This window comes from Ranitomeya variabilis, chromosome 2 (genome assembly GCF_051348905.1).
Source record: "Ranitomeya variabilis isolate aRanVar5 chromosome 2, aRanVar5.hap1, whole genome shotgun sequence".
In the NCBI taxonomy this organism is placed as follows: domain Eukaryota; kingdom Metazoa; phylum Chordata; class Amphibia; order Anura; family Dendrobatidae; genus Ranitomeya; species Ranitomeya variabilis.
The window spans coordinates 468,879,821-468,893,347 of record NC_135233.1 but is presented as its reverse complement, the minus strand read 5'-3'; the positions used below and the strand labels follow the sequence as shown (position 1 = coordinate 468,893,347).

Genomic DNA, 13,527 nt, shown 5'->3' with positions numbered 1-13,527 from the left:
AACTTCCCAGTCCATTCTAGCAATGGAATTGACCTCTCCAACCCAGTAAGCGGTTTCTTGCAGGACTACCAGGGTTTTAAAAACAACTAGAAGCATATGTTTTCTGTTACACTAAATAAAATGACAGTTAAGGCCAAGTTCACACAGTGCAAACAGCTGCTTTTGTATTGTGTGAGTGCAGAAAATCTGCTGCACTTTACAGTGCATGATGGACAGTTCTCATGCAAGTTGACAAGATCTGTAGGTTGAGAAGGGGGTTGGCCAAGTTGTGGACAACCCCTTTAAGTCTACAGCTTTAAAACTGGACTAATCTTCTGCAACTGGCTAAAGATCTTCTCCAAGAAACAGCTTAGAGGATGGAAATAAAAGGCTTAAAGTGGATCCTTTAAGTAATAAGTGTGATCTTGAGGATGCTCCACAACATGGCAAGAGTCAGAGCACTCATATGTACAAAGAAACAAAACAGATATTCATTACTTGATGATTTTTATTAGTGACCACCTCATAATTACACTAAATTTACATCTTATTTACATAGAAAACGGACATTGCAGCCTGCTAACACAGGGCTAATAAATTAGGGAGCTTGAATTTAGACCAACCCAACCAAGTCTGTCCTGTCTCAGACTGATGATAACCAAGTGATAAGTGCTTGCATCCTCCTTTATGTTTCCAGTGCATTTCAGAAAAAAAGTGCAGACATTAGGTGCTAAAGATGCCAGTCTGGAGCCACACCTCCAGAGTCAAGTCCAACCAATGGCTCCTGAAACACTGGAATAAAAAAAATATATATAAATGAAAAAAAAAAGTGACAACTACACTTTTTTTTTCTCTCATGAAACTACAACACTATGAAAGTATGACCTTACTGTGGATGTCATAAGTGGACTCTGGCTCCAGCAGCAGATCTGGCGGCAACATGAGAAGGTCCTGGGGCCACTGTGCATTACAAAAAGAAATGGTCTCCTGCTCCGGTGAGGAACAGCTGTCGGTTCCAGTTTCCGATGCACCGCTGCCAATCCTGCAGCAAAGCGCACAGCTGGGAGGTGTGAAGCCCGGCCCACGAGGACACAAGTCATCCTCATTTCTGAGATAACTCCTTAGTGCCCCACTATGGTGGATAGGGCGATCACGGGACCAAGCCCAGTGCGTGGGATCCTTAGACATCACCTAAAAAACCAAGCAGTTTCTAGCAAGCCCATACTGCCATGTTGCCCCATACCTGTTCTCATGTTCGGCCATTTACCTCCTCACAAAATCTCCGACTCACAACAGCTCTGTAGTTCATTTTTGCCCAGAAACTGTCCCGTACCCGAAGGAACTGAGGGAATAATTCCCGCCAAGAGTCACCAAGGGCCCATGGAAAGATTTCATATTTATAGTCCTCCTCATCTTCCTCCATGTCATTAGCCAAGTAGCTAGGGGAAAAAAAAATAAAAAAATATAAAATAGACTTCACTTTAGCTAAAGAAGGTTGAATACATATTTTCATGATGATCTAGAAGTTAAGAGTAATTGTCACCAGCTCCATAAGGAACCACACAATCTGGACATAATGTTGAAAGGACATCTTTGCCTGGGAATGGAAGCGCTGCAGTCACTGCCACCGCTGATTTACAGAAATGTTGGACAATCAGTCTCTGGGAAGCTATGAAGCACAGCTCTCAGCCTCCAGATAGTGACAGGGTAGATGTCTACAGGATTTGGAGTGATTGTTCAGAAGCTCACTTGGAAAGTTCACACAAGTGCAATCTCAAGACACCGGTCTTAGGAACAGTTCAGAATTTACCAGTTCAACACCGTTCCCATTCCATCAGTCGGAATATACTGTAGGCTTCACAAGCTAATGGGCCCCATGAGTTTGTTGTGGAGCAAAGCCATGTGCATTTATTATGTTATGAAAACAAATATATATTTAAAATTATATCTATCTATATCTCAAGTTGTGGGGGTTAGATATGGTCCATCAGTACTGTAAGACGACAAGTGTTGAACAAGTCTCCCCCCCAAAAAAAACCCACAATATATATTGTTTCAATGTATTTTTATGTCTGACATGTTTAGTAATGTGTGTCATTACGGATAGATATTAGGGTTAGGGTTAATGGTTGGACTAGGCTAAAGTGAAGTGAGAGTTTTCTGTCAGGGAGGCATACAGAGCCTGGCATGCAGTGGAGGTAGACCCATGGAGGTGAATAAAAAAAAATAATAATAGGTGCGGAGGTGCAATTAAATGTTTGGCCATGCCATGACGCAGAGTACCTGGCCTTAGTTGGAACAGTCACTGTTACGAAAGTCCCTTTAGATTCACAATAAGGTCTAATGGTTCTATGCATTGCAATTAAGGCCATGTGCACACGCTGCAGATTCCATTGCGGAATTTTTCGCAGCGGTTTTGATAAATCCACAGTGCAAAACCGCTGCGGTTTTTACTGCGGTTTCTGCTGCGGTTTTTCACCTGCAGTTTCCTATTGGAGCAGGTGAAAAACCGCTGCGGATTCCGCACAAAGAATTGACATGCTGTGGAAAACTGCTGCGTTTCTGCGTGTTTTTTTCCACAGCAAGTGCACTGCGGATTTCATTTCCCATAGCATTACATGGTACTGTAAATGCATGGGAAACTGCTGTGGATCCGCAGCAAAATCTGCAGCGTGTGCACATAGCCTTACTGCCCTGCTGGCATTCCTAATAAACCTGGAGAGTTGGAGCCATGACTAGTCAGAGAAACATGGCCTTCATTTGGTGGTGTAAGTAAAGACAAGTCTCCCACTTTCTTCTAGCAAGAAGACAGTTTTTAGGACCAACACTGATGTGGCCAAGTGACTAGAAGATGGTCATGTAGGTTTGTAGACTAATTTATTATAAGGTGAATCTAGACAGACTTAAGACCTGTGGTGCACAGTAAGGATTACTTACAGAGCAATGAAGAAGTCCAAGGTGGAATATTCACTGGTGTAAAGGCCTGCACGTTTAAAATACACCAAAACCATTGCAAGAAGATACTGTGGATTAGGAGAGCAAAGCAGTCACGTCAGATGACCCACAATGAGTACAGCATTATGGCTACAGACGGTTCATACATCACTTATCAGGGGTTAAGAGTGAACCAACATTTCCTTACAATTGCAAGCACTATATTTATGTGGCGCATGCGCACAGCTTCTTCCTCCTCATCAATGATCCTCTGAAGCCGGGTGTATGCATGCTGACCTCAGAGGTGCACGACTGGAACTCTGCACTCAGATCATGCACCTCTCTGAAGCCAGCGATCAATGATGAGAGGGAAGAAGCTGGGCGCATGCGCAAGGCAAGTATAACCCTTGTGATAACATTGGCATGACGACAAAGCCACAAGCACCACAGGGATGTGATAACATGCTAGGTGGGCCAACTAGTCTGGGACACTAATGCCCCCTGGACTCGTCAGAGCCCTCATTCACTCATCATACACAGATCTTTAGAAAGTGTTTCTAAACTCAATGCAGGTAATGCAACACAGGTAGTTTATATATGCAGATGCAACTGCCGGTGGTTCTCAGGGTATGTGGGACCTGACCGGTTCCCTCTAAAGGGTAACTGCCAATATTTATTTCCTAAATCAGCAGATATCTGCTGCTTGCTCCTCCTAGACTGATCACAGCAAAATCTGTCTCCAGATTGGATGCATTACTGAAATGAGATGACGGTTGGTGCTTATAAGATTTTATGGAGGAGGTGCTCTGCCTCTAGCCTCCCCCCCCGCCCATCTAAAATAGAAGCTTGATAGTTGCAGCTGCCACATCCTCGTGTTTAAGTCAGCGGAGAAGCTAGAGTACTATTGATTCATGAAATAAGACTGTTACTCTTTAACCCTTACCGACACCAGGTGTACATTAACACCGATGTCGGTATCCCTCCCTTTGATGTGGGCTCTGGTGGCAAGTCCATATATTTCCAGCAACACGTCAGCTGTTTTGAACAGCCGACATGTGCCCACAATAGTTGCGGGTGGAATCGTGATCTATACGCAGCTATTAACTAGTTAAATGCCACTGTCAAACACTGACATTTAAATGGCACTTCCGACCATCGGGCTGGAAATACGCACACCGGTGACGCCCATCATGTGATTGCAGGTCACAGGTGTGTTGGCATGACAACCTGAGGTCTCCTGGAGACCTCTATGGTTCATGCCGGATTGCTGTGAGCACCACCCAGTGGTCGGCGCTCATAGCAAGTGAGTAATTCAGCTACATAGGGGAGGTCTGATCATCACCTGCATGTAGCAGAGCCGATTGGGCTACGGCAGCTTCTAATCTCCCATGGAGACTATTGAAGCACGCCAGAAGTAAAGAATAAAATAGATATATTATATTATATTATATTATATGTGTGTATGTCCAGGATTGGCATCTGCACTGTCGCAGCTACAACCACAAAATATAGTAGTCACATGTCTGGACCCCGAGAGCATCATAGGCTGTTGTGAGGTGAAATTTTAACCCCGCACGTTCCAATTCAAACAATTTTGCCCCTATCTACATAATGGGGAGAAAGTGAAAGGAAAAGTGTTGGAGGCAAATTGACAGCTGCCAGATGTGAACAAGGGGGACTTAAAGAATGAGAGCGATGGCGCCAAAGAGTATATACTGTACAGTTGCTAAGGTGGGGCCCCGACATGGGATAATCACCACACCACCACGGGGATATGAACACACACAAATTGCGCCACACACTACCACGTGCTTGAACACATACCACCCTCAGCGCACATTTCACCACACATACACCAACCTCGCCACATAAAAGTAGAAACACAAAAGTCACCACTCAAAACTCGCTACGCGCAAAACTAGGCTCACGCAAAACTTGCACAAGCGGAAAAATTGCCACAGGCACAAAAGTTGCAACACATGCAAAAGTTGCCTCAAACAAAGCTTGCACATACTCAAAACGCACCACACAAAACTTGCCATGTGCAAAACTCGCCATGCGCAAAACTTGCTGCACACAACTTGCTACACTAACCTGTCACATGCAACTTGACACAAAAAGTTGCTACACGCATGTCGCCACACAAAACTCATCTCACAAGTCGCTACACGCATGTAGCCACATTCAACTCACAACGTGACACATGAAACTCGCCCTAAAACACACACAAGTCTGGTATTATCCTTCAAAAATAAAAATCTGATTAATAAGCAGACAAACTACAAGAGCAACAACTGTACCATATAGGAAATACGGCAGCTGTCAGTCACATGACCTGTCTATTATGTGTATGTGTGAGCTAATATATACTGCCAGGGGGGAGGGCTTACTGTTGGCTGGGGATTTATCAGGCTACCAATTTAGCTTACAAATACTGAGGTAAAAATACTGAGCAAGTAACGTGTGAACGAGGTCTAATACAGGAGGAGATGACATACAGCAGGTATTTACTATTTACAGGGGAGATGACATACAGATATATATATATATATATCTCTCTCACATGTATATACTGAGGGGAAAATGAGAGGTGTGAGTGCAAAATGAGAGGAGTGAGGGAAAATAGTGGAGTGATCAGAAAATGACAGATGTGAGGTCAAAATGTCAAGTGTTAGGGGGGGGAATGAGGGGGAAAATGAGAGGCGTTAGGCCGGCGTCACTCAGCGTATGAAAATACGGTCCATTTTTTACAGCCGCAATACGCAGAAATGTTCCCAAAATAGTGATCCGTATGTCATCCCTAGGCAGGGTGTGGCAGCATATTTTGCGCATGTCATCCTCAGTATTGCAATATTTTCTAGCAGGCTTGCAAAACCGACATCTAATGGATTTTTGGGCTCAAATGTTCGAATATAAATAAAACATACACAGTATTTATATTTAATTAATCGCATAAGCGCCGGTAATTCAATTGCCGGCTTTTGCCATCTTCTTCCCAAACCCGACAGGATATGAGACATGGTTTACATACAGTAAACCATCTCATTTTTTTGCATATTCCACACTACTAATGTTAGTAGTGTGTATGTGCAAAATTTGGCCGCTCTAGCTAATTAAAAGGTTAAATCACGAAAAAAAAAATTGGTGGTCTCCCGCACAATTTTCTCCACCAGAGTGGTAAAGTCAGTGACTGAGGGCAGATATTAATAGCCTAGAGAGTCCATGGTTATTGGCCCCCCCTTGCTAAAAACATATGCCCCCAGCCACCCCAGAAAAGGCACATCTGGAAGATGCACCTATTCTGGCACTTCACCACTCTTCCCACTCCCGTGTAGTGGTGGGATATGGGGTAATGAAGGGTTAATGTCACCTTGCTATTGTAAGGTGACATTAAGCCAGATTAATAATGGAGAGGCGTCAATTATGACACCTATCCAATAGTACGAAATGGTTAATAAAACACACACACACTTATTAAAAAGTACTTTATAATAAAATATTAAAACACCTTGTGTCTTTATTTCATTACTCTTAATCCACCTGAAGACCCTCGTTCTGTGAAAAAGGAAAAATAAAAAAAACAAACAATATCCCATACCTTCTGTCGTTCTGGCACGTCCCACGATGTAAATCCATCTGAAGGGGTTAAATCATTTTACACCCAGGAGCTCTGCTAAAGCAGCTGTGCTCGTGGCTATAAAAATACGGGGAATGTCCTGTAGTTACCTTGAGTTGCGGTGATGCGCCCTCTGCTGGATGTCCTCATATGAACTCAAGCGTGGGAACTTTTCCCAGGCTCGAGTTCATATGAGGACATCCAGCAGAGGGCGCATCACTGCGACTCAAGGTAACTACAGGACATTCCCCTGCATTCCATTCATTCCTCGTATTTTTACAGCCACGAGCACAGATGCTTTAGCAGAGCTCCTGGGTGTAAAATGATTTAACCCCTTCAGATGGATTTACATTGTGGGACGTGTCAGAACGACGGAAGGTATTGGATATTGTTTTTTTATTTTTCCTTTTTTACAGAACGAGGGTCTTCAGGTGGATTAAGAGTATAATAAAATAATAAAACACCCTGTGTCTTTATTTCATTAAAGTACTTTGTAATAATGTGTGTGTTTTATTAACCATTTCGTACTATTGGATTAATAATGGATAGGTGTCATAATTGATGCCTCTCCATTATTAATCTGGCTTAATGTCACCTTACAATAGCAAGGTGACATTAACCCTTCATTACCCCATATCCCACCGCTACACGGGAGTGGGAAGAGAGTGGGCAAGTGCCAGAATAGGCTGGGGGCAGATGTTTTTAACCATGGACCCTCTCTAGGCTATTAATATCTGCCCTCAGTCACTGGCTTTACCACGCCAATTTTTTCCGCGATTTAACCCTTTAATTACCTAGAGCGCCCAAATTTTGCACATACACACTACTAACATTAGTAGTGTGGAATAAGCAAAAAAAAGGATATGAGATGGTTTACTGTATGTAAACCATGTCTCATATGTCGGGAAGGAGATGCAAAAGCCAGCAATTGAATTACCGGCTTTTATGATATCTAGCGCTGGATGTATGAATATGAAAAAAAATAAAAAAAAATATATATATATATATATATATATATATATATATATATATATATATATATATATATATATTTTTTTTTTTTATTTTTTTTACATATCACCCTTTTGCCCCATTCAAAATAAAATTAGAAAAACAACATTTAGTATCACCGCACTCCGTATCACCCGATGAAAGAAAAGGGATTAACCCGATTGCTAAACAGTACCAAGAAAAAAAACTGCCAGAATTACCTTTTTTTGGTCGCCACAACATTGCATTAAAATGCAATAATGGGAGATCAAGAGATTATATCTCCACCAAAAAGGTATTAATAAGTCAGCTCGGCACACAAAATAAGCCCTCACCCAAGATCATGAAAAATGGAGACTCTACGGGTACTGGAAAATGGTGCAAATTTTTTAAGTTTGGCTTTTTTTTTTTTCACCACTTAGATAAAAGAACCTAGATATGTTTGGGATCTATGAACTCGTAATGACCTGGAGAATCATAGTGGCAGGTCAGTCCTAGCATTTAATGAACCTATAAAAAAAAAAAAACAAACAAAAAAAACAAACAAGTGTGGGATTGCCCCTAGAACCCCTTCTTTCTGTAGCTTCTCCTTTCTCTAGCTCCCTCTGACAGGGAGCTCCTTTCTCCACTTCTCACCTCGTCTCTTCACTGACTGATTACTTTCCTCTCCCAATTAGCTCCTCCCCTAAATACTGGCTCCACCCACACCCTCTAGTTAGTTACTCTCTCCAGACTGGGATGAGGCCATCCTCCCTTAGCGTACACCCAGATGCCCTGACTGGAGTGTTGTTGGATGCTGGTGTAGAGTCTTAGTTATGCCCCCTCCTTACCCGAGAGCAGAGTCCCGCACCTCTGGATGAGGTGCAGTACCTCTGTGGCGACCAGACCTCAGGGGCACCACACAAGCAATGGTACTTTAGGCTAGGGCCATGTGCTGTTAAGATTACACTGCTAAAATCACATCTGTTGCACTAAAGCAACCACAGCCACCATCATAAAGACAACCCTGATTTCCAACAAAATGTTTAGAAACTATTGGTGGAATACAAGAACTGCACCAACATTCAATAAAATGCAAAGATAGCTTGCAGTGCCTGAGCTGAAGGCTAAAGCCATCAGACAGCAGCAGCCATACCTACCTTGTCTGAGATTCTTAAGCAGGCATCCATAGACAGGAACTGTTGTATCCGCTCATTTTCTGTAAAAAGTGAAGATAAAAACCATTGCCAGTTATAAGTGTTAACCACGAGTATTCGCGGCACATCACCTGCCTCCCCATCTTAGAGTCCATGTTGTACACTGCATCTGAGTGTGCCTCCAGGAGGTGTATGCACCCAGACATGATGCATAAATGCATAAGGTGGCTCAGCCGGCATCATAGCCAAATGCCCCACTTCAGTCCTACTTTGCAAGGGTTTGGACACAAGCCAAAGCACACTATGAAAAAACCCTCACAGAACCACAAGGAGAAGTGCTACCATGTGGGAAAGCGAAATGCCAGTGTAAGGAGACTTATAGGCCATGCAGTTCTCCTCTGGGTAATTAAATATACAGGGGGGGGGGGGATTTATATGGCTACACCTCAGTGGGCCATGTATATGGATAAACCTAGATAAAATGGGAATGGTTGGTGATATCAACTTCCTGTTTGTGGCACATTAGTATATGGGAGGGGGAAAGCTTTTCAAGATGGGTGGTCACCATGGCGGCCATTTTGGAGCCATCTTAATAAATGGCCCACCCAAACGTATCCATATAAGTGGCCCACCCTGTACAAATTGCTTCTAAGGAGAAACATCCCAAGTCATGTGGCAAGACTTGTTAGAGGGTCAATATTGACTTGTAGGATTGCTACTTCCAATAGGTGGCGCTAGAGTTCAAGCCCTTGTAATAGGACAAGTTAACAGAAAGTAAACTCTACGTTTAGGAGACATGCCCATCTGCACCTGTGATCTAAAAATGTGTCAGATGTAATCTTTTTCAAAGCTATGACAAGTCAGTGCCTGGGGCCTTCCCCCCATACCACAGGACAGTGGTGTTCTTACCTAGGAGCCTGTAGAAAGCCTGGCACTCTTGAGGTTGGAGATTGAGAGCACTCATCACCTTGGATCTGGTTACTGTGACCTCTCTCTCAGGGATTCGCATCTTGCGCGCTCCAACAACCCTAGCATGAGGATGCCCCCTCACAATGCCTTGCTTCACCATGCTGCCAGCAGTCGCTGCGGCCCGAGGGGCAATTTGCATGTGTCTCATTGTGTGAGGGAAAGGGGGACAAGCTAAAGGGCTGATCTGAAAACAGAGGCAACAAAACACACAAATTCATCCATTAATACCGTGCAGAACAAGAACCACCCCATGTTCCCACCAATTATATCATTAAAGGGAACCTCTCACCCCCAAAATCTAAGATGAGCTAAGCCCACTGGCATCAGGGGCTTATCTACAGCATTCTGTAATGCTGTAGATAAGCCCCCGATGTGACCTGAAAGATGAGAAAAAGTGGTTAGATTATACTCACCCAGGGGCGGTCCGGTCTGATGGGCGTCACAGTCCGGTCCGGGGCCTCCCATCTTCTTACAATGATGTCCTCTTCTTGTCTTCACGCTCCGGCGCAGGCGTACTTTGTCTGCCCTGTTGAATGACTGAGGACTAAGCACGCCTGTTGCTCCAAACGTGTCCAGTCGCGTGTTGGTTACTCTCCCCTACCGACCATGCCGGTCATGTCTCGGCAGCGTTTTAATATGTACTAATAAAGTTTTTACATTTTATTACTGGAGCTGGAATAATCTCTTTTTCAGTAGAGCAAAGTACTGCAGTACCCAGGTGCCGGGCCTCTGACCTTTCCCGATTCCTGCAGTACTTTGCTCTGCCCTCAACAGGGCAGACAAAGTACGCCTGCGCCGGAGCTGCGGCGTGAAGACAAGAGGACGGCATCGTAAGAAGATGGGAAGCCCCGGACCGCGATGCCCATTGGACGGGACCTTCCCCCCCAGGCGAGTATACTCCAACTTCTTTTTCTCATCTTTCAGGATACATCGGGGGCTTATCTACAGCATTACAGAATGCTGTAGATAAGCCCCTGATGCTGGTGGGCTTAGCTCATCTTCCATTTTGGGGGTGACAGGTTCCCTTTAAAGCCATGTTCATACAGTGTTGAGGCAAGACCAGCAACCCAATCGCCTGATACTATCGAGATATTTGAGGAAGAGACCCATCTAGGCGAGCACAAGATAGATCTTCCTACAGATTGCTATGCATTGCTTATATAGCACCATCATATTCCATAGCTCACTACACACCACTGTCCCCATAGGGAATTTACATTGTTAGGCCCAATCATTGTGTCTGTAATGTGGGAGGAAACCCACAATAACATGGGGAGAACATACAAACTCCTTACAGATGTCCTTGGTGGGATTTTAACCCAGGACCCCCGAGCTGCAGACAGTGCTAACCACTGAGCCACCATGATGCAAGTTGCCAGGGGTCAAGATAGAGACAAAAGCCAAAAAAAACCCACCACACTTCTGGAAGTAGTTTTTGGCTTGTTCATACATTGCTTTGATTCACCATTCCCCAATCTGGCATTTAAAGTACCAATCTAACTTTTTGATTGAAACACACACACATCACTGCTCCTCCCGCTAGTCTTTAGCAGTTTGTGACCTTGCCAGATAACTAGTATGGAGCTGGAGGTCACTTTTCAACGCAAGTCTGAGCTTTGCTCTGACTCAGACCTAGGGTATGTTCACGCATTGTTTTTTTCAGTGTTTTTTTTTTTAGTGAAAACTTATTAGATTTTAGAAATCTCATGCACATAGCTTGTTTTGTTTGTCCTCAGTATTTTCTGTAATACCTTGGTTTTTGAAGAACGCAGCATATCACCTTCAATGATTTTCACCAATTTAACCCCTTCACAACATGCGCCGTATTAGTAGTGAACATGTCATGTCCCCCCTTTGATGTGAGCTACGGTGGTGAGCCCACATCTTTCCCAGGACGTGTCAGCTGTTTTGTACAGCCGACATGTGCCCGGGACAGCCGTGGATGGAATCGTGATCCACCTGCGGCTATTAACCCATTAAATGCCACTGTCAAACGACAACAGCTGCATTTAACGTGTGCATCGGGCCAGAAATCCATCCACCGGTGACCTCTGTTATGCGATTGCGGGTCACTGACCTCTATGGTTGTCACCGCCGGCTTGCTGTGAGTGCCACCCAGTGGTTGGCGCTCATAGCAAGTGAGGTATTTTGCTACATACAGGTGGTGATCTGATCATAGTCTGTATGTAGTAGAGCCGATAAGGTTACGGCAGCTTCTAGTCTCCCATGGAGACTATTGAAGCATGCCAAAAGTAAATCTACATTTAATAAAAAAAAAAAAAAAATTATATATATATATATATATATATATATATATATATATATATATATATATATATATCTCTCTCTCTCTCTCTCTCTATCTCTTTTCATATTACCCCCTTTTAAAGTTAAAAACAGGGTTTTTTTTGGTCGCAGCGACATTGAATTGAAATGCAATAACAAGCAATCAAAAGATCGTGTCTGCAGCAAAAAGGTATCTTTAGAAACGTCAGCTTGGCACGCAAATAAGCCCCCACCCAACCCCAGATCACGAAAAATGGAAACGCTACATGTATAGAAATCTGACTTTTTTTTTAAACAAAGTTTGGGTTTTTTTTTTTTCACCGCTTAGATAAAAAAACCTAGACATGTTTGGTGTCTATGAACGCGTAATGATCTGGAGAATCATTATGACAAGTTAGTTTTAGCACTTAGTGAACATGGTAAAAAAGCCAAACTAAAAACAAGTGTGGGATTGCACTTTAACCGCACTTGGAATTTTCCCCATTTAATACATGACAAGGTAAAACCAATGATGTCGTTCAAAAGTACAACTTGTCCCGCAAAAAATAAGCCCTCACATGGCCAAATTGACTGCAAAATAAAAGTTATGGCTCTGGGAAGGAGGGGAGCGAAAAACAAAAAAAGCAGAATCGAAAAAGGGCTCCATCATGAAGGGGTTAAAACAATGGGTGGTGCAGACACCCCCTGTGTAACCTAGTATTTTTGATCACCTGTTTCTAGATGGTCATATTAGGTAAATGGCTGCAATAACTGGCCAATGGCAAAGAGGTTACTAAATGCTTGGGGGAACACAGACAAAACAATGTTCTATACAGACAGCACTGACCCCTCAGCTTACACTGGCACCCTGGGTTCCCGGACATCCCCTCATCCAATATAACCTCATGGTTATATATACTGCTCCAGAGGGCGGGACCTACTCAGACCACGCCCATAGCCAGCCACCCAGGAGGAGGAGCCTGGCTACTACACATAGACCCTGGGCCTCACCAGCTGCAGGGGCAGACTAGACCTCCCGGAGATCCACCGGGCTCAGGAGTCACCGTGAGCTGAAAAACACTTTGCCAGAAAAGTGGACGCAGCAGCATGTAGCACACCCACTGACCTGAGCAAAGGGAGCAACCAGCAAAGGGAGGCTTTGTGACCCTCCTGTAGCAGGCTTATCAGGAGTAAGGCTCCCGCCTCCGCCACCTGCGGCTCCTTTATACTCCGCCCAGTAACAGCCAATCAGCTGGCCGGCCGCTGGAGCGTGGGGGCGTGGCCATCAGGGGGCGGTATTGGCTGCAGCTGTGTGCTGGCGGAAGGCTCTGCTCTGCTCTGTTGTAGACCTTTTGTTCTGGCATTTGGCGGTGTGTACACCTACGGCTACCTTCACACTAGTGTTTTTTGCAATACGTCGCAATGCGTCGTTATGTAGAAAAAACGCATCCTGCAAAGTTGCCCGCAGGATGCGTTTTTTCCCCATTGACTAACATTAGCGACGCATTGACACACGTCGCAACCGTCGTGCAATGGATGCGTCGTGCTTTGGCGGACCGTCGGCACAAAAAAAGCTACATGTAACGTTTTTTTGTGCGACATGTCCGCTTTTTCCAACCGCGCATGCGCGGCTGGAAC

At 44.2% G+C, this 13,527-nt stretch overlaps 1 protein-coding gene across 3 annotated transcripts; it reads right to left on the bottom strand.

The window, feature by feature from the left end:
- Positions 1 to 469: 469 nt before the first annotated feature.
- Positions 470 to 13,117, bottom strand: SPDYC (speedy/RINGO cell cycle regulator family member C). 3 transcript variants are annotated; one of them, XM_077292653.1, is made up of 7 exons: positions 13,016 to 13,117; positions 9,565 to 9,808; positions 8,659 to 8,717; positions 2,917 to 3,002; positions 1,247 to 1,418; positions 870 to 1,170; positions 470 to 771 (listed from the first exon to the last, which is right to left on the bottom strand). In XM_077292653.1, exons 2-7 carry the CDS (start codon positions 9,770 to 9,772, stop codon positions 710 to 712), a joined length of 888 nt encoding a protein of 295 aa, XP_077148768.1. In that variant the 5' UTR covers positions 9,773 to 9,808; positions 13,016 to 13,117; the 3' UTR covers positions 470 to 709. The 3 variants fall into 3 exon arrangements, with proteins under 3 accessions (XP_077148768.1, XP_077148770.1, XP_077148769.1); XM_077292655.1 differs by having other exon boundaries at positions 12,901 to 13,086; XM_077292654.1 differs by lacking the exon at positions 13,016 to 13,117 and adding an exon at positions 12,737 to 12,759.
- Positions 13,118 to 13,527: the final 410 nt, after the last annotated feature.